Source organism: Nannobrachium achirus (genome assembly GCF_963921795.1).
Source record: "Nannobrachium achirus genome assembly, chromosome: 17".
NCBI lineage: Eukaryota > Metazoa > Chordata > Actinopteri > Myctophiformes > Myctophidae > Nannobrachium > Nannobrachium achirus.
In genome coordinates this window covers 22865149-22887502 of record NC_137824.1, presented here as the reverse complement: position 1 = coordinate 22887502, position 22354 = coordinate 22865149, and the positions used below count along the sequence as shown (strand labels likewise).

Genomic DNA, 22354 nt, shown 5'->3' with positions numbered 1-22354 from the left:
AGCTCAACCTTTTTTGAAATACTATGCCAAACGATAATAATCATATAATAATAATAATAATAATAATAATAATTCAATCAATCAATCAATCAATCAATCAATCAATCAATCAATCAATCAATCAATCAATCAATCAATCACTGAATAAACTGCACTGATATTCACCACGGAGTGAACCAGACAATGCTATACAGTTCAGCACCATGGACAGAGCTGTGGCACACTAAAGCAGGCTGAAACGGTTCAGCACCATGGACAGAGCTTCCTTAGTATTACACTTTGACCCTGAAATTCTGTCAACATAATTATTTACAATTGGAAGTCACATTAAAACCGATCATCCCTTTGTAAATTATGTGTAAATAAGTAGCCTGCTTGCTTGACTATTCCTGTAACTTATTATATTTAAAAAAAACCTTTATACATGATTGTATATGTTGTTATTATATAGTTAACCATGCAGCGTTGTCTTGCATAATTATCTCAGTGAAAAAAAAACACAGTAATATAATACTTTCTGTGATATGTTCTAATATGGACAAATTGAATGCAGATTGAACATGTAGTATAATATTGATGGTACTATAAAAAGTAAAAAATGTTCTCTAACTTTAACAGTAAGTCAGCAAGTACGTCTGGTGAGTTTGTTAATGGCCTCAGGGTGACATTTAGGGCGAAGTCACGCCAATTCTTGGCCATCTGGCCAGTGATGTATATTGGACCAGTTACCCATGGACACCTGGTACCCATATGGAGATCCATGTTGTACTGTATATGGAGATACGCTGTGAGAGCCCAAACATGCTTACTCAGTTATTCGTTATGTGAAAGTCCTATGATGTCTATGACATCTGACATCATACACTTTTATGCCCATACATGGAGATCCCTGTCTGTAGAACCAGCCACAAATATATGGGCTGTCTTGGCCATCTGTCTTGGCCATATATGGATTCTGTTAGTGTGGTATGTGGCCCATGTGGCCTCCATATATGGGCATTCCCATATGAAGTCCTGTTAGATGGGCTTAATATTGATGACATCAGGGAACCCCATATATGGGCATAAAAGGGATTCTGTTAGTGTGACATCACAGCGAAGCCAGAGCGTGATGTCAGAGCGGCAAACCCATTCTGTTAAGAGTGGTTCTCCTGACATCACAGTGACATCAGAGCATGTCAGAGTGACAAACCCATAGAACCACAGTGTCAAGCGTGACAGACAGAAAGAGATACACACATACGGACAAGCTGTGACCGTTCACATACTAATCTGCCATCTAAGGTCGCAATAATATAACATCCAGTTGATATCATACGGAGATATATGTTTCCATATACCATGCACATTTCCATCTACTGTACATAAGCATAGAAACCTAAGAATGAGAAAGTTATTAGGCCTACTTTTCAGTGCGGCTGCGTCTCTTACCTTCTCTTTGTTGGGTAAAGTTTGAGTCCGGTTATAAGTATCCTCACTGTTAATACTGATTAGTTCTGCATCTACTGGTGGAAAGGGTGCTGGGAAAACCACTACGTCACTCTTCAGTGTGTCTGAGCTGAAACACACGTCATACTGCTGAGTAGATTTAGAGTAAGACCAGCTCCCGTCAGGATGGGTGGTGATCATTGGGGCACCATATCTACTGAAATCGCTGTCATTCCTGTGGCATTTGACAGCTATTAAACTGATGAGGCTCAGTAGAAAGATCACTGACACCGATGCAATGGCGATCAGTAAATACAGGTTTAAATCAGAGAAGCTCTCCTCCTTCATTGGCACATGTCTGAATGTAGTTTGAATGTCTCCTGTATTTTCAACGACCACTACGTCAATAGACACAGTAGCCGACAGGGAAGGTTCTCCGTTATCAGAAACTAACACCACCAACGGGTGGGTTTTCAGATCATTGTCACTCATCCGCCTCTTAGTCCTTATTTCTCCGGTGCTGGTTCCAATTCTAAAGAGGTTATTTCCCTTTGGCTCAGCGATATGATACGAAAGCAGAGCATTGTAGCCAGAGTCTGCATCTACAGCTCTGATCTTGGCCACAAAGTATCCAACTTCAGCAGAATAAGGAATGTTCTCACTGTTAATAGAGCCATGTTCAGAATAGGGCGCAAGAATCCCTGGGCCGTTGTCATTCTCATCCAGGATAAAAACATTCACAGTCACATTGCTACTAAGCGGAGGAACACCACAATCCGTTGCCAGAACATAAAATGTAAACGTTTTCACTTGTTCATAGTTGAAAGATTTGAGACTGACTATTTCTCCACTCGCAGAGTTAATATTTACAATAGATGAAATGGGAACATTGCTTGGGTAACTCTCTTGCAATGAATAAAACAAAACCGCGTTTCCATCTGAATCAGGATCAAATGCATTTACTGTATAGATAACAGTACCGATAGGACTGTTTTCTTTCACATATGCATTAATTACAGGCTCTGAAAAACGAGGCGGGTTGTCATTCACATCCGCTATGTTTACAGTAATAACGCTAGTGCTGGAGAGCGAGGGAGATCCTTCATCAGTAGCTATGATGGTGACATTATACTCAGCGACACTCTCTCTGTCCAGCGGTCCATCAACAACTAATGAATAATCATTTTTGTAGTTCAATGTTAGTTTAAAGGGAACTTGTCCAATGAGTTTACAGTTTGTGAGACCGTTTTTTCCTCCGTCTGCATCGCTCACTGTGACCAAAGCTACAATTGTTCCCAACTCAGCATCTTCTTTCACTGGAGTCATGAGTGACGTCACTGATATTTCGGGGGCATTGTCGTTTATATCAATAACCTCTATTAATAGTTTAACGTGTGCACTACGTGGTGAATGGCCTTGGTCCATTGCTTGAACCCTAACTTCATAAGCAGGCGTTTCCTCGTAGTCTAAACTACCCTTAACAGTAATTTCTCCCGTTTCTAAGTTAATATCAAATATATTTGAGGGATCATTCTTCCCTCGTTTGATAAAGGAATAAACGAGCTTACTATTCATACCTTCGTCTAAATCTGTTGCGTTTAGCTTGACTACCACTGTCCCTGAAGCAGCATTTTCACTGACACGCACCTTGTATAGTGGTTTACTGAAAGTTGGAGAATTATCGTTTGCATCTAGAACGTTTACTATCAGTTGCAATGTCCCTGATCTTGGAGGTTTACCTCCATCTACAGCGGTAAGAATGAGGTTAATGATTGGCTGTTTTTCTCGGTCTAAAGCTTTCTGCAATACTAACTCAGCGGACACACTGTGGTCTCCACCGCTCTGCACGTCAAGGGAGAAATGTTCATTGGGACTCAGCTTGTAGCTCTTTACCGAGTTGCTGCCTGTGTCTGTGTCGACTGCTATTGGAAGTAAATATCGCTCTCCAGGTGATAGCGATTCAGAAATATTTAACACATAAGACTGCTCAATGAACGCAGGGGAGTTATCGTTTATATCTAAAATATTCACCTCAATGCGATTTACATTCATTGGATAGCTTAATACCGCCTGTATTTTCAGAGAGCATTTAATCATGTCCGGACAAAGCTCGTCTCTGTCTATCCTCTCGTTAACAAAGAGGTTTCCTGTCCGCAAATTCACATCAAAGTATTTCTTACTGTACCCCGACACAATTCGGAGATCTCGTGACTCCAGTTCCTGCACATTGAGATTTAAATCCTTAGCGAGATTCCCCACTACCGTGCCTTTGTTCACCTCCTCAGAAATGGAATAAGATATTTGAGCCGCAGACCAGCCACAAAGACAAAACAAAGCAGCGATTTGAGTCCAGACATATCCATTTTGTCCTCGAAACCCCATCATCACCCGAACAAATTCCTTAATTGCAAACAATCATTTAATTCCAAAAATAGTTGACCTGGTCCCATAGAGAAATATATCCCGTAAAATGTCCAACCCTTTTTCGCAGAAGCATCAGCATCGGAGTGTGTCTGTTATAAAGCCTATGGCGAAGTTTTCAGGGAGGAGTTTTAATGGAAATGTAGCTGCACTCGTTTCGTGGTCTCCAGCGACACCATAAGGTTCTCAATAGACATATCAATTTGAAAAATAGCCTTTTTGAAATACTATGTCAAATGATGATAATAATATTAATACTAATACTAATACTAATACTAATACTAATACTACTACTACTACTACTACTACTAATAATAATAATAAAATAAAACTGTCAACAATGGCCTACTTAATCTACCCCGTGAAATAAAACAAATATAATGGATACCTAAATAATAACATAAACTAATAGACAAATCAATCAAACCAACCAACCAACCAACCAACCAACCAACCAACCAACCAACCAATCAATCAATCAATCAATCAATCAATCAATCATTCAATCAATCAATCAATCACCAAATAAACCTCAGCGAGTTTTACCAGACAATGCTAGGTAGAGTTCAGCACCATGGACAGAGCTATGTCACACTACAGCAGTCTGAACGCTTCAGCACCATGGACAGCTGGCTTACTACATGCGGCTGAAACTGTCAATATATATATTATATTTATAATTGTAAGACACATTCAAACCGATCATCCCTTCCTGTAACCTATTATATTTAAATCAGTTTAAATTTATTATTGTATAGCCTATCTCGTTATGTGCATATTATAGAAAATCATGGCAGTAATGTCTTGCATATCTCAGTGAGGCCTATACCACATAGTAACATATAGTGCTTTCTATGATATGGTCTAATACAGACAAAAAAAGAATGATTGCACAAAAGCTGTGTATTGAATGTAACATGCTTCATGAGAATTGGTTGCTTTGTTAGACGTGTAACTTTAACAATTAACTTATAAGGCAGCAAGTATGTCTGGTGATACTTTTCAACCAGCTCTTTTTTTCAGATTATAGGCCTATTGGCCATACAATCATGTTAAATCAATTATAGATGCAAATATTTAATTTTAAAAGGTCTACTTTCAGACTGTAACATGCCACATTACAAACGGTTAATATCCTATGGAGATAATTACTGTATGTTGCCATCCAATATACATATATTATGTACAGTAGTACTGTACATAATCATAAAAACATTAAAAAAAAGTTACTATTAGGGCTCATTTTCAGGTGCGTCTGTCTCTTACCTTCTCTTTGTTGGGTAAAGTTTGAGTCCGGTTATAAGTATCCTCACTGTTAATACTGATTAGTTCTGCATCTATGGGTGGAAAGGGCGCAGGATAAACCACTACGTCACTCTTCAGTGTGTCTGAGCTGAAACACACGTCATACTGCTGAGTAGATTTAGAATAAGACCAGCTCCCATCAGGATGGGTGGTGATCATTGGGGCGCCATACCGACTGAAATCGCTGTCATTCCTGTGGCATTTGACAGCTATTAAACTGATGAGGCTCAGTAGAAAGATCACTGACACCGATGCAATGGCGATCAGTAAATACATGTTTAAATCAGAGAAGCTGTCCTCCTTCAATGGCACATGTCTGAATGTAGTCTGAATGTCTCCTGTATTTTCAACCACCACTACGTCAATAGACACAGTAGCCGACAAGGATGGTTCTCCGTTATCAGAAACTAGCACCACCAACGGGTGGGTTTTTAGATCATTGTCACTCATTCGCCTCTTAGTTCTGATTTCTCCGGTGCTGGTTCCAATTCTAAAGAGGTTATTTCCCTTTGGCTCAGTGATGTGATACGAAAGCAGAGCATTATAGCCAGAGTCTGCATCTACAGCTCTGATCTTGGCCACAAAGTATCCAGCTTCAGCAGAATAAGGAATGTTCTCACTGTTAATAGAGCCGTGTTCAGAATAGGGCGCAAGAATCCCTGGGCCGTTGTCATTCTCATCCAGGATAAAAACATTCACAGTCACGTTGCTACTTAAAGGAGGAACACCAGAATCCGTTGCCAGAACATAAAATGTAAATGTTTTCACTTGTTCATAGTTGAAAGATTGGAGACTGACTATTTCTCCACTGGCAGAGTTAATATTTACAACTGATGAAATAGGAACATTGCTTGGGTAACTCTCTTGCAATGAGTAAAACAAAACCGCGTTTCCATCTGAATCAGGATCAAATGCATTTACTGTGTAGATAACAGTACCAACTGGACTGTTTTCTTTGACATAAGCATTAATCACAGGCTCTGAAAAACGAGGCGGGTTGTCATTCACATCCGCTATGTTTACAGAAATAACGCTTGTGCTGGAGAGCGAGGGAGACCCTTCATCAGTAGCTATGATGGTGACATTATACTCGGAGACGCTCTCTCTGTCCAGTGGTCCGTCTACTACTAATGAATAATCATTTTTGTAGTTCAATGTTAGTTTAAAGGGAACTTGTCCCATAAGTTTACAGCTGGTGAGACCGTTTTTGCCTCCATCTGCATCGCTCACTCTGACCAAAGCTACAATTGTTCCCAACTCAGCATCTTCTTTCACTGGAGTCATGAGTGACGTCACTGATATTTTGGGCGCATTGTCGTTTATATCAATAACCTCTATTAGTAGTTTAGCATGAGTTCTACGAGGTGATTGGCCTTGGTCAATTGCTTGAACCCTAACCTCATAAGCAGGAGTTTCCTCGTAATCTAAACTACCCTTAACGGTCATTTCTCCAGTTTCTGAGTCCAAGCCAAATATATTTGAGGGATCGTTGTTCCCACGTTTGATAAAAGAATAGACGAGCTTACTATTCATACCTTCGTCTAAATCTGTTGCATTTAGCTTCACTACCACTGTCCCTGCAGTAGCATTTTCACTGACACGCACTTTATATAATGGTTTACTGAAAGTTGGAGAATTATCGTTTGCATCTAGGACGTTTACTATCAGTTGCAATGTCCCTGACCTTAGAGGTTTACCTCCATCTACAGCGGTCAGTATGAGGTTAATGATAGGCTGTTTCTCTCGGTCTAAAGCTTTCTGCAGTACTAACTCAGCGGACACACTGTGGTCTCCACCGCTCTGCACGTCAAGGGAAAAATGTTCATTGGGACTCAGCTTGTAGCTCTTTACCGAGTTGCTGCCTGTGTCTGTGTCGACTGCTATAGGAAGTAGATATCGCTCTCCGGGTGATAGTGATTCGGAAAAACTTAAGACATGCGATTGCTCAATGAACGCAGGGGAGTTATCGTTTATGTCCAAAATATTCACCTCAATGCGATTTACATTAATTGGATTGTTTAATACCGCCTGTATTTCCAAAGAGCATTTGATCATATTCGGACAAAGCTCGTCTCTGTCTATCCTCTCGTTAACAAAGAGGTTTCCTGTCCGCAAATTCACATCAAAGTATTTCTTACTGTACTCCGACACAATTCGGAGATCCCGTGACTCCAGTGCCTGCACGTTGAGATTTAAATCCTTAGCGAGATTCCCCACTACCGTGCCTTTGTTCACCTCCTCAGAAATTGAATAAGCTATTTGAGCCGTACACCAGTCACAAAGAAAAAACAAAGCAGCGATTTGAATCCAGACATATCCACTTTGCTCTCGAAACCCCATCATCATCCGAACAAAATCCGTAATATTAAATTAATTCCAAAAACAGTTGACTGGTCCCATATAGAAATACATCCCGTAAAATGTCCAACCCTTTTCGCAGAACCATCAGCATCGGAGTGTGTCTGCTATCAAGCTCATCCCTATGATGACGTTTTCAGGGAGGAGTTTTAATGGAAATATGAGCTGCACTCGTTTTGTGGTCTCCAGCGACACCATAAGGTCCTCAGTAGACATATCAATTTGAAAAATAGCTCAACTTTTTTGAAATACAATGTAAAATGATAATAATACTAACCACAATAATAATAATAATAATAATACAAATAATACTTAATAATATGTATTAATAATTATTAATAATAATGAATAAGTAAATTAACTGTCTACAATGGCCTACATAATCTACCCCGTAAAACAAAACAAATATAAAGTATAACAGAAAAAATGCATAAACTAAAAGACAAATCAATCAATCAATCAATCAATCAATCAATCAATCAATCGATCAATCAATCAATCAATCAATCACCATGGAAAATGCAGCGAGTTTCACCACAGGGTGAACCATACAATGCTAGGTAGAGTTCAGCACGATGGACAGAGCTATATGTCAAACTGCAGCTGAAACTCTTCAGCACCATGGACAGAGCTGGCTTCATACTCTAACAAGAACATATTTATAATCGGAGGACACATTCAAACCGATCATCCATTTAGAGTAAATAAGTAGCCTGCTTGAAGATGTATTTGACTATTCCTGTAACCCAGGGGTCTTCAACAGGGGGTCTGGGACCCCTAGGGGGTCCTCAGAGTTACTACAGGGGGTCCTCCAAATCTTTGAGTGATACTCTTTTTTTTCTCCTTTTTTATATTATCCACTTCAACCCTATAGCGTCCATATTCTGAGAACTTTAGCCAACAATAGCAGATCTACAAGCTCACAACGCCTCGCAGCGCGAGGCGTTGTGAGCTTGTAGATCTGCTATTTTGGCAAAGAGCTTTGCTGTAGAGGGGAAAAAGAGCAGACTAAGTACAGAGTGAAAGGTCAAGTTTATTAAGTGACAGTTCAAGTGGTTAAATATATCTGAAAACACAAATTGATATGAATCCAAAATACACTGATGATCGTGCTGTCAAACAATGAAATGTGGAATCTATGAACAGGTTGTGGGGGTCCCTGTGGCATCTCTCTCTCAACTAAGGGGTCCTTGGCCTGAAAACATTGAAGACCCCTGATGTAACCTATAATATTTAAATACATTTAAATGTATATTATGTAAAATGATGCAGTGATGTCTTGCATGTCAGAGAGTACTGAGTACCAAATAGTAACATAGTGCTTTCTATATGTTTTAATAGGACAATAAAAACGGGCTGCTATGTTAGACGTGCAACTTTAACAAGGTAACTTGTATGTCTGGTGATTATTTTTAATCTGTTCTTTTTTCAGATTAAATTGGCAATAAAATCAAGTTGAATCAATATAGATGTCAATATCGTTTTTTTTTTTTTTTTTTCAGTTTCATTGTGTAACATGGCAAATTACTAACAGTTGATATCCGATGGAGGTAACTGTGTTGCCATACCCATCCATAATGCCCTACTGTACATAAGAAACATGAAAATGTGAAAGTTACTATCTAGGCCTATAGGCCATTTTCAGTGCGTCTGTCTCTTACCTTCTCTTTGTTGGGTAAAGTTTGAGTCCGGTTAAAAGTATCCTCACTGTTAATACTGATCAGTTCTGCATCTACAGGTGGAAAAGGCGCAGGGTAAACCACTACGTCACTCTTCAGTGTGTCTGAGCTGAAACACACGTCATACTGCTGAGTAGACTTAGAGTAAGACCAGCTCCCGTCAGGATGGGTGGTGATCATTGGGGCGCCATACCTACTGAAATTGTCATCTGTCCTGTGACATTTCACAGCTATTAAACTGATGAGGCTCAGTAGAAAGATCACAGACACAGACACAATGGCGATCAGTAAATACAGGTTCAAATCAGAAAAGTTCTCATCCTTTGCTGGAATATGTCGGTATGGTGTCTCAATGTCTCCTGTATTTTCAACCACCACTACATCAACAGACACAGTAGCTGACAGGGATGGTTCACCATTATCAGAAACTGACACCACTAATGGATGGGTTTTCAGGTCATTGTCACTCATTCGCCTCTTAGTTCTGATTTCTCCGCTGCTGGTTCCAATTCGAAAGAGGTTATTTCCCTTTGGCTCAGTGATGTGATAAGAGAGCAACGCATTGTAGCCAGAGTCTGCGTCTACAGCTCTGATCTTGGCCACAAAGTATCCAGCTTCAGCAGAATATGGAATGTTCTCACTGTTAACAGAGCCGTGTTCAGAATAGGGCGCTAGAATTCCAGGACTGTTGTCATTCTCATCCAAGACAAAAACGCAAACAGTGGCATTGCTACTAAGAGGGGGAACACCAGAGTCTGTAGCCTGAACTAAAAACTGAAAAGTGTTCAACTCCTCAAAGTTGAATGACTGGAGACTGACTATATCACCTGTTTCCGAGTTAATGTTTACAACAGATGATATAGGGATATTTTGAGGAGAGCTATTTAACAAAGAATATGTCAATTTAGCATTTTCAGTTGTGTCTGGGTCCACTGCGCTAATTGTGTATATTACTGCACCTATGTCACCATTCTCTTTCACGTAAACGTTAACCACTGGATCTGAAAACAGTGGTGGGTTGTCATTAACATCCGAAATGTGAACCGTAATGATACTGGTGCTGGAGAAAGGTGGGATCCCCTCGTCAGCAGCTGTGATGGTGACATTATACTGCGAAGCCCTTTCTCTGTCGAGAGGCCCGTCTACTACTAGAGAATAGTCATTTTTATAGTTTGATTCAAGTTTAAACGGTGTTACGCCGCTAATTTTGCAAGTATTGACGCCATTCTTCCCACTGTCTTTATCACTTACAGTGACCAGAGCAATAACAGTTCCTATCTCTGCGTTTTCATTCACTGGATTTGTGAGGGAAGTCACCGATATCTCAGGAGAATTATCATTTACATCAATTACTTCAATTAGTAACTTACTGTGGGCAATTTGGGGAATAAAGCCTTGATCTTTAACCTGGACACGAATCTCATATGCAGAAATTTTTTCATGGTCCAATACACCTTTAACTAAAATTTCTCCTGTGTCCGAGTTAATATCAAATACGTCTAAAGGATCTATGTTACCACGTTTTATAAATGAATATATTAGTTTTCCGTTTAGCCCGTAATCTAAATCGGTGGCATTTAGTTTTATCACCTTTGTCCCAAATGGAGCATTTTCATTCACACGAGCTTTGTACAAAGAATGGCTGAAGGTAGGTATGTTATCATTGACATCGATTACATTTACCACTATTTGCAATGTCCCTGATCTGGGAGGCTTTCCTCCGTCTATAGCGGTCAAAGTGAGTTTAATAACAGACTGTCTCTCGCGATCTAATGCTTTCTGTATCACTAACTCGGCAGAAACACTGCTCTCTCCACCACTCTGTACATCCAGGGAGAAATAGTCATTTTGGCTGAGCGTATAACTCTTTACTGAGTTACTGCCTGTGTCTGCATCAACTGCTATGGGAAGAAGATGTCGCTCACCTGGTAAAGAGGACTCAGAAATGTTCAAATTATAAGACGGCTCAACGAATGCAGGCGCATTATCGTTTATATCTAAAACATTGACCTCGATACGATGTACTTTTATTGGATTGCTTAATAACGCCTGGATTTTCAGGGAGCATTTCACCGAGTCCGGACAAATCTGTTCTCTGTCTATCCGTTCATAAACAAATAGGTTTCCCGTGCGTAAATTCACATCAAAATATTTCTGGCTGTAGCCCGACACAACTCGAAGATCTCTTGATTCCAATTCTTGCACATTGAGGTTTAAATCCTTAGCGAGATTTCCCACCACCGTGCCTTTGTTCACCTCCTCAGAAATAGAGTAAGATAGCTGAGCCGCAGACCAATCACAGAGACAAAGCAATAGAATGAGCTGAATCCAAGTAGTCCTATATGTCCGTCGTCTTTGAACACCCATTACTGTTCCAATAAAATAATTGAATCCAAACAACCATGTAGGACTTTTTCTAGGAAATGTTGATAAATCCTCCATGAACGAGCCTTTCCCGACATACGACCTTTAGTGTGCCAAAGCAGCGAGCGTTTCTCCCATCGGAGGATATGGCTGATGACGTGCCGTGCAGGGTGGAGTTTTTCCAAAATCTAAAATATTTAAAGTCTACGGTCTCTAGCGACACCACGTGTTAGGTTACAGAATAATAAGGCAATACATAGGCTACTCGTTATAATGATCAAATTTGTTACCACTTATAGTCCAAAGAAGAAAACAAAAGTGAATTCACATAAATTAATCAATATAGCATATTAAGTATCTATCGCCTGCATATGTCCACAGAGTGTTGAATTGCCTATAAGTCTCCTGTTGTTAGAAAGTGAAAAATATATACTCATACGAGAATGAGAAAAGAACATCTTAAAGCTTATCATTCAATTTACAATGAGCAGTTAACATTATTGAAACACAACCATATAGTAGCATATAGGTTTGGGTTGGCGGGAAGTGAAGTTAAAAACAATTGTAAATAACAGACCTAACACGCTGTTGTCTGGGCAAATAAATAATGATTTCTTGTTGACAATCATTATCCATCCACATAAATCCCACACTCCCGCGCACACACACACACACACACACACACACACACACACACACACACACACACGACAGAAGAAACTGCAGCGAGTTCCTGTCCACCACAAAGTTTAGCACCATGGACAGAGCTATGTCAATCTTCAGCTGCCTGAAACTCTTCAGCACCATGGACAGAGCTGCCTCAGTACAGATATGAGACAGCTAAAAATATAATTGGAAGACATATTAAAACCGATAAATAATGAGCCTGCTTGTTTGGACGCAGCATGGCAAACAAACAGTGTCCATACCATCCACAATTCCAGCTACCGAACACTCATACAGTACGTGTAGCCTATGAAACGTAAAACATATATAAAGTCATTAGCAGGCCTAATTTTACGTGCGGCTGCGTATCTTACCTTCTCTTTGCTGGGTAAAGTTTGAGTCCGGTTAAAAGTATCCTCACTGTTAATACTGATCAGTTCTGCATCTACAGGTGGAAACTGTGCAGGGAACACCACTACATCACTCTTCAGTGTGTCTGAGCTGAAACACACGTCATACTGCTGAGTAGACTTAGAATAAGACCAGCTGCCGTCAGGGTGGGTGGTGATCATTGGGGCGCCATACCGACTGAAATTGTCGTCTGTCTTGTGACATTTCACAGCTATTAAACTGATGAGGCTCAGTAGAAAGATCAATGACACCGATGCAATGGCGATCAGTAAATACAGGTTTAAATCAGAGAAGCTGTCGTCCTTCATTGGCACATGTCTGAATGGAGTCTGAACGTCTCCTGTATTTTCAACTACCACTACATCAATAGACACAGTAGCTGACAGGGAAGGTTCCCCGTTATCAGAAACTAACAGCACTAATGGATGTGTTTTTAAGTCATTGTCACTCATTCGCCTCTTAGTCCTGATTTCTCCAGAGCTGGTTCCAATTCGGAAGAGGTTATTGCCCTTTGGTTCAGTGATGTGATAACTAAGCAGTGCATTGTAGCCAGAGTCTGCATCTACAGCTCTGATCTTGGCAACAAAGTATCCAGCTTCAGCAGAATAAGGAATGTTCTCACTGTTAACGGAGCCGTGTTCAGAATAGGGCGCAAGAATCCCTGGGCCGTTGTCATTCTCATCCAGGATAAAAACATTCACAGTCACGTTGCTACTTAAAGGAGGAACACCAGAATCCGTTGCCAGAACATAAAATGTAAATGTTTTCACTTCTTCGTAGTTAAAAGATTGTAGACTGACTATTTCTCCGCTCTCAGAGTTAATGTTTACAACTGAAGAAATTGGAATATTTCTTGGATAACTCTCTTGTAATGTGTAAAACAAAACCGCATTTCCATCTGAATCATGATCAAATGCATTTACTGTGTAGATAACAGTACCGATAGGACTGTTTTCTTTGACATAAGCATTAATCACAGGCTCTGAAAAACGAGGCGGGTTGTCATTCACATCCGCTATGTTTACAGAAATAACCCTTGTGCTGGAGAGCGAGGGAGACCCTTCATCAGTAGCTATGATGGTAACATTATACTCAGCGACACTCTCTCTGTCCAGCGGTCCGTCTACTACTAATGAATAATCATTTTTGTAATTCAATGTTAGTTTAAAGGGAACTTGTCCCATGAGTTTACAGTTTGTGAGACCGTTTTTTCCTCCGTCTGCATCGCTCACTGTGACCAAAGCTACAATTGTACCCAACTCAGCATCTTCTTTCACTGGGGTCATGAGTGACGTCACTGATATTTCAGGGGCATTGTCGTTTATATCAATAACCTCAATAAGTAGTTTAGCGTTTGCACTACGGGGCAAATGGGCTTGGTCCATTGCCTGAACCCTAACCTCATAAGCAGGCGTGTTTTCATAATCTAAACTACCCTTAACAGTAATTTCTCCAGTTTCTGAGTTCATAGCAAATATATCTAATGGATCTTTGTTCCCTCGTTTAATAAAGGAATAGACGAGCTTACTATTCATGCCTTCGTCTAAATCTGTCGCATTTAGCTTTATAACCACTGTACCTGCAGCAGCATTTTCACTGACACGCACTTTATATAGAGGTTTACTGAAAGTAGGAGAATTATCGTTTACATCCATTACATTCACTATTATATGCAATGTTCCTGATCTTGGAGGTTTACCTCCATCTACAGCAGTCAGAATGAGGTTAATAATAGGCTGTTTTTCTCGGTCTAAAGCCTTCTGCAACACTAACTCAGCGGACACACTGTGGTCTCCACCGCTCTGCACGTCAAGGGAGAAATGTTCATTGGGACTCAGCTTGTAGCTCTTTACCGAGTTGCTGCCTGTGTCTGTGTCGACTGCTATAGGAAGTAGATATCGCTCTCCTGGTGAATGTGATTCAGAAATATTTAACACATAAGACTGTTCAATGAACGCAGGGGAATTATCGTTTATATCCAAAATATTCACCTCAATACGATTAACATTCATTGGGTTACTTAATACCGCCTGTATTTTCAGAGAGCATTTAATCATGTCCGGACAAAGCCCGTCTCTGTCTATCCTCTCGTTAACAAAGAGGTTTCCTGTCCGCAAATTCACATCAAAGTATTTCTTACTGTACTCCGACACAATTCGGAGATCTCGTGACTCCAGTTCCTGCACATTGAGATTTAAATCCTTGACGAGATTCCCCACAACCGTGCCTTTGTTCACCTCCTCAGAAATGGAATAAGATATTTGAGCCGCAGACCAGTCACAAAGACAAAACAAAGCAGCGATTTTAATCCAGACATATCCATTTTGCTCTCGAAGCCCCATCATCATCATCATCCCAACAAAAGCCGTGATTGCAACGAATCATTTACTTCATAGTATATTGTTCAGAGATCCATCATGGTAAAAACAAATCCTGTAAGGATGCTGCCCTTCTCGCAATGAACATCTTAGTGTTTGCTATCAATGCTCAAGGCTGACGTTGTCATCAGGGAGGAGGGTGAGGTGAGAAAACTCATTTTGTGGTCTCCAGCGACACCGTATGGCACTCGATAGAGTAGCCTAGTTGCTATTCTAGTCTGTTTGAATTGGAAATACACTAAACGAATATCTGTACTTGCACAAGCCAACTCGTGAAATAAAACAACATGTAAAGGATAGTCAGTTAAATAAGTCATCAATAGATAAATACTGCTAAGCATATGAGTTTTTCTATGAGTTTCACGCAGAATCAACCTAAAGGTGGACGGGTACAATTCAGCACCATGGAGAGCAATTTACAGACAGCTGAAACTCCCTACAATTACAACCTGATAGCCAAAGAAAACTTAACAATATTATAACCGTGTGTGTGTGTGTGTGTGTGTGTGTGTGTGTGTGTGTGTGTGTGTGTGTGTGTGTGTGTGTGTGTGTGTGTGTGTGTGTGTGTGTGTGAGCTCGAGAGACGTTGTTACTGAACAAACACTGCAATGATTACTATGGGAATATATAAACCTAATCAAATAATATCACTTATAGCCCCTGTAACTTATTATCATATTGATGATCCTGGTTCGTATTATTCAATCAGCTGCTACATTACCAGCGTATTCTCACCCCAAGAAGTCAAACGGTGCAGATAAACTTATAACAGGTGGGAAAGTAGTTAATCCATTATTTTCTTTCTGTGTTTTGCATTACTTTGAACATTAAACAAATATATATATCAATAGCGTTAGCCCTGCAATTGTAATACACACTACACTAAAGGAGGCCACGGTCTTTAATCAGTGCCAAAGGCTGTTAAATACAAGGGCTTCTTATTTGCCCCCACTCTTTTCCACATACACAGAAAATGTGTATGTGTCAAATCTGTCAATGTGAATTGAGTAATATAAACGAAAGATTATGAGGGGGGGGGGGGGGGGGGTGGAATAAGCAACAGAATAATTGATAAAATGTTAAAACATCTAGATCCAATGATACATTTTAAGATTGAATGTGGTAGCGCACAATCATTGAATAAGCAACATGCCAGAATATTAATACTTAATATACCATCCACAATCCCATCTAGTTGCGGCTCTTACCTTCTCTTTGTTGGGCAAAGTTTGAGTCCGGTTATAAGTATCCTCACTGTTAATACTGATCAGTTCTGCATCTACAGGTGGAAAGGGCGCAGGATAAACTACTACGTCACTCTTCAGTGTGTCTGAGCTGAAACACACGTCATACTGCTGAGTAGATTTAGAGTAAGACCAGCTCCCGTCAGGATGGGTGGTGATCATTGGGGCGACATACCGACTGAAATTGTCGTCTGTCCTGTGACATTTCACAGCTATTAAACTGACGAGGCTCAGTAGAAAGATCACAGAGACAGACACGATGGCGATCAGTAAATACAGGTTCAAATCAGAAAAGTTCTCATCTTTTGCTGGAATAAGTCGGTATGGTGTCTGAATGTCTCCTGTATTTTCAACCACCACTACGTCAATAGACACAGTAGCTGACAGGGAAGGTTCTCCGTTATCAGAAACCAAGACCACTAACGGGTGAGTTTTCAAATCATTGTCACTCATTCGCCTCTTAGTCCTGATTTCCCCGGTGCTAGTTCCAATTCGGAAGAGGTTATTTCCCTTTGGCTCAGCGATGTGATAAGACAGCAGTGCATTATAGCCTGAGTCTGCGTCTACGGCTCTGATCTTGGCCACAAAGTATCCAGCTTCAGCAGAATAAGGAATGTTCTCACTGTTAACAGAGCCGTGTTCAGAATAGGGCGTGAGGATCCCTGGGCTGTTGTCATTCTCATCCAGTATAAAAACATTCACAGTCACGTTGCTGCTAAGCGGGGGGACACCAGAATCCGTTGCCAGAACATAAAATTGAAATGTTTTCACTTCTTCGTAGTTGAAAGATTGGAGACAGACTATGTCTCCACTCGCAGAGTTAATGTTTACAACTGATGAAATCGGAATATTTCTTGGGGAACTCTCTTGCAATGTGTAAAACAAAACCGCGTTTCCATCTGAATCATGGTCAAACGCATTTACTGTATATATAACAGTACCAATAGGACTGTTTTCTTTCACATAAGCATTAATCACAGGCTCTGAAAATCGAGGCGGGTTGTCATTGACATCTGCTACATGTACAGTAATAATGCTTGTGGTGGAGAGCGACGGAGACCCTTCATCAGTAGCTATGATAGTTACATTATACTCAGCGACACTCTCTCTATCCAGCGGTCCGTCTACTACTAATGAATAATCATTTTTGTAGTTCAATGTTAGTTTAAAGGGAACTTGTCCGATAAGTTTACAGCTGGTGAGACCATTTTTTCCTCCGTCTGCATCGCTCACTCTGACCAAAGCTACAATTGTTCCTAACTCAGCATCTTCTTTCACTGGGGTCATGAGTGATGTCACTGATATTTTGGGCGCGTTGTCATTTATATCAATCACCTCAATAAGTAGTTTGGCGTTTGCACTACGGGGCAAATGGGCTTGGTCCATTGCCTGAACCCTAACCTCATAAGCAGGTGTATTTTCATAATCTAAACTACCTTTAACAGTAATTTGTCCAGTATCTGAGTTCATAGCAAATATATCTGATGGATCGTTGTTCCCCCGTTTAATAAAGGAATAGACAAGCTTACTATTCATGCCTTCGTCTAAATCTGTCGCATTTAGCTTTATTACCACTGTCCCTGCAGCAGCATTTTCACTGACACGCACTTTATATAGTGGTTTACTGAAAGTAGGAGGATTATCATTTACATCCATTACATTCACTATTATCTGCAATGTCCCTGATCTTGGAGGTTTACCTCCATCTACAGAGGTGAGAATGAGGTTAATTATAGGCTGCTTTTCTCGGTCTAAGGATTTCTGCAACACCAAGTCAGCGGACACACTGTGGTCTCCACCGCTCTGCACGTCAAGGGAGAAATGTTCATTGGGACTCAGCTTGTAGCTCTTTACCGAGTTGCTGCCTGTGTCTGTGTCGACTGCTATTGGAAGTAGATATCGCTCTCCAGGTGAAAGTGATTCAGAAATATTTAACACATACGATTGCTCAATGAACGCAGGGGAGTTATCGTTTATGTCCAAAATATTCACCTCAATACGATTGACATTCATTGGATTGTTTAATACCGCCTGTATTTCCAGAGAGCATTTAATCATGTTCGGACAAAGCTCGTCTCTATCTATCCTCTCGTTAACAAAGAGGTTTCCTGTCCGCAAATTCACATCAAAGTATTTCTTACTGTACTCCGACACAATTCGGAGATCCCGTGGCTCCAGTTCGTGCACATTAAGATTGAAATCCTTAGCGAGATTCCCCACTACCGTGCCTTTGTTCACCTCCTCAGAAGTGGAATAAGATATTTGAGCCGCAGACCAGTCACAAAGACAAAACAAAGCAGCGATTTGAATCCAGACATATCCATTTTGCTCTCGAAACCCCATCATCATCCGAACAAAAGCCGTGATTGCAACGAATCATTTATTTCCAAGTATTGTTGACAGATCTGTCATGGAAAAAATATATCCTGCAACGAAGCCACCCTACTCGCAATGAGCTATCAAAGCTAATGGCCGATATTGTTATCAGGGAGGAGGTTCAGATCTATTCATTTTGTGGTCTCCAGCGACACCATATGGCACTCTATGTAGTTGCTATTAGTTTGTGTAACAGCTACACCTTTTTGAAATATTACGCAAAAGGAACACCTCCCCTATACACAACCCAACCCATGAAATAACACAAATATAAAGGAGACGTAATAATTATATAAAATCAATAGACAAATGCCTGCTATGTCTATGACTCTTTCTTTGAAAGAAAACACATCTGCCAGTTTCACCACAGAATCAACCAAAAAGTGTGGGGAATTGTGGGGTACAATTCAGCACCATGGATAGCGCCGTACAAACGCTTGAAACGAAATGATACAACCTGTTAAAGAAGACCTTGTGAACAATATAATAACTGAAAGACACCATTTCTTTAGACCAAATACAAGTGTGTGTGTGTGTGTGTGTGTGTGTGTGTGTGTGTGTGTGTGTGTGTGTGTGTGTGTGTGTGTGTGTGTGTGTGTGTGTGTGTGTGTGTGTGTGTGTGTAGCCATAGAAGTGTTCAGTAAGATTGTTTCCCCGTCTGTCCTGCTCTTTAATCAACACATTCTATTCCCACGTCAGTCACCAATTTCATCCAATCAGGAGAGAGAACCAATCTGTCTTCAACTTAATAGTTTTCCAATTTCAATGTTGTATACAAAATGTAATCAATTCCCATTTCACCGTATGTGTGATTCTTCTCCCCTGATTGGACGATGATGGTATTGAACAAACACTGCAATTACTAAGGGAATATAAAGCTAATACATAATATTATAAATAATAAATAATAAATAAATGGGAAAATAACAGGAATATGCTCTAAGATAAATAATACAAATTACAACGTCTAGGTCCAATTATAAGTACAATGCCAAAAGATTAATGTTTAGCATATACACAATCCCATCTGCGTCTCTTACCTTCTCTTTGTTTGGCAAAGTTTGAGTCCGGTTATACGTATCCTCGCTGTTAATACTGATCAGTTCTGCATCTACAGGTGGAAAGGGCGCAGGATAAACTACTACGTCACTCTTCAGTGTGTCTGAACTGAAACACACGTCATACTGCTGAGTCGATTTAGAATAAGACCAGCTCCCGTCAGGATGGGTGGTGATCATTGGGGCGCCATACCTACTGAAATTGTCGTCTGTCCTGTGACATTTCACAGCTATTAAACTGACGAGGCTCAGTAGAAAGATCACAGAGACAGACACGATGGCGATCAGTAAATACAGGTTTAAATCAGAGAAGTTCTCATCCTTTGCTGGAATAAGTCGGTATGGTGTCTGAATGTCTCCTGTATTTTCAACCACCACTACGTCAATAGACACAGTAGCTGATAGGGAAGGTTCTCCGTTATCAGAAACCAACAACACTAACGGGTGAGTTTTCAGATCATTGTCACTCATTCGCCTCTTAGTCCTGATTTCTCCGGTGCTGGTTCCAATTCGAAAGAGGTTATTTCCCTTTGGCTCAGTGATGTGATAAGACAGCAGAGCATTGTAGCCAGAGTCTGCGTCTACGGCTCTGATCTTGGCCACAAAGTATCCAGCTTCAGCAGAATATGGAATGTTCTCACTGTTAACAGAGCCGTGTTCAGAATAGGGCGAGAGAATCCCGGGACTGTTGTCATTCTCATCCAGAATGAAAACGTTCACAGTCACGTTGCTGCTGAGCGGAGGAACACCAGAGTCAGTGGCCTGAACTTTAAACTGGAATGTTTTCAGCTCCTCATAATTAAATGATTGCAGAGTGACAATGTCACCTGTCTCTGAGTTAACGTTTACCATTGTAGACAAAGAATTACTACTTTCTAAAAACGAATAGCTCAGCTCTGCATTTTGTTTGACGTCAGCGTCAACAGCTGAAACCTTTTTAATAATCGCTCCTACTGGGCTATTTTCTTTAACATAAATATTTAGAGATCTTTCCGGGAAATGTGGTGAGTTATCGTTAACATCAGAAACGTCTATGGTGATAAAACTGGTGCTGGAGAGAGGCGGGGTCCCTTCATCTGTAGCAACAACAGTGACATTATACTGAGAAACACTCTCTCTGTCTAAGGGTCCATTCGTCATCAAAGAATAATAGTTTTTATAGTTTGTTTCGAGTATAAAGGGGACATTATTCTGGACATTACATTTAACCACCCCATTTTTTCCTCCATCTTTGTCCAGGACTGACACCAGTGCAATAGCGGTACCCACTTCAGCGTTTTCCTGTACTGTGGTCATTAGTGACGTCACAGCAATCTCAGGGGCATTGTCATTGACATCCAACACTTCTAACAACACTTTACAATGGGCAGATGACGGTGGCTGGCCCTTGTCATTTGCTTCTATGCGGATCTCAAAAGCAGAGTTTTCTTCAAAATCAATATTACCCTTAACAATAATCGATCCTGTATTGGGGTCAAGGTAAAAAAGCTGTAATATATGATCCTGTCCCTTACTTCGAAGAGCATAAACGATCTCACCGTTTGTGCCCTCATCTGAGTCCGTTGCATTTAAGGTAATCACGGTCGTTCCTATTGGTATGTTTTCCTTTATTTGAGTTTTATATAACGGGGAGCTAAATATTGGAGAATTATCATTTACATCCAAAACGTGAACAATGAGTTGTGATGTACCGGACCTCGGTGGATTCCCTCCGTCTAATGCTGTCAAAGTGAGATGCATAACGGACTGTTTTTCTCGATCTAATGTTTTCTGTAAAACCAATTCGGCAGATACGCCATCTCCTCCTTTTATCGTAGCCAAAGTAAAATATTCATTTGGTGTCAGTTTGAAAGCGCTCACCATGTTCTTCCCAACATCTGCATCGACTACCTCAGACAAAGCAAATTTCCTGCCGGGCAAAGCATTCTCTGCTATGTCTATAGTTTGTGATTTTTCCATGAATATCGGGTCATTATCATTTATATCAAGAATATTTATCTCTAGACGGTAAAGTTTCAATGGATTGTTTATTACCGCTTCTACACCGACAGTGCATTTCGGTGCTTTAGCGCAAAGCCCCTCTCTGTCTATTCTCTCATTGACGTAGAGAACACCAGTCTTTAAATTTACATCGAAATATTTGTTCTTAGATCCAGCAACAATCTGAAACATACGCGACTCCAAATCCTGTACATTGAGGTTTAGATCCTTGGCAATATTTCCAACAGAAGTCCCCGGGTTAACCTCCTCAGAGACGGAATACGAGAGCTGTCCGGTCACCGTTCCCCAGTAACAATCCAGTAGCACAAGCACCACATATGTCACGATAGAGCTTCTTTTACTCCGTAAAGTCATTGTTCTGCAGGATGTGAGGCAGTCATATATCCAAATGTAACTGAGTCCGTCAAATAATCCAAATACTTAGGCCGCCGCCTACTACAGCACAAATACGATAAAAACAATGTTGTACAAATAGCAAATAGATCCAGCTACTCTCCGTAGTCATCAAGGCTGGTTCTCTTTTGTAACAAAGCCTCGAACCGCCCCACATCTCTTTGAATCTGGGAGGAGCCTCGAGCCTCTAGTCTAAACGGTAGTCTAACGGTCTACACTGTCCCCACGCGGAGATTTGAAATAATTGCATTTAAAAGATAGAATAAAAAATA

The 22354-nt window shown here is 40.5% G+C and overlaps 4 protein-coding genes across 4 annotated transcripts; all 4 read right to left on the bottom strand.

Annotated features, from left to right (window-relative positions):
• Positions 1 to 223: 223 nt before the first annotated feature.
• On the bottom strand, positions 224 to 22043 carry LOC308302349 (protocadherin alpha-5-like; the record flags this gene model as incomplete). Its single annotated transcript, XM_080746604.1, has 3 exons — positions 224 to 285; positions 1407 to 3575; positions 21803 to 22043. 3 exons carry the CDS (start codon positions 22041 to 22043, stop codon positions 224 to 226), a joined length of 2472 nt encoding a protein of 823 aa, XP_080602730.1.
• Positions 5095 to 7497, bottom strand: LOC308301906 (protocadherin alpha-2-like; the record flags this gene model as incomplete). The annotated part of the gene is made up of 1 exon (XM_080746055.1): positions 5095 to 7497. The coding sequence occupies one exon, from the start codon at positions 7495 to 7497 to the stop codon at positions 5095 to 5097; it is 2403 nt and encodes an 800-aa protein (XP_080602181.1).
• On the bottom strand, positions 9141 to 14017 carry LOC308301904 (protocadherin alpha-10-like; the record flags this gene model as incomplete). Its single annotated transcript, XM_080746052.1, has 2 exons — positions 9141 to 10465; positions 13888 to 14017. The coding sequence occupies 2 exons, from the start codon at positions 14015 to 14017 to the stop codon at positions 9141 to 9143; spliced, it is 1455 nt and encodes a 484-aa protein (XP_080602178.1).
• LOC308301903 (protocadherin alpha-5-like) lies at positions 16171 to 18600 on the bottom strand (the record flags this gene model as incomplete). Its single annotated transcript, XM_080746051.1, has 1 exon — positions 16171 to 18600. The coding sequence occupies one exon, from the start codon at positions 18598 to 18600 to the stop codon at positions 16171 to 16173; it is 2430 nt and encodes an 809-aa protein (XP_080602177.1).
• Positions 22044 to 22354: the final 311 nt, after the last annotated feature.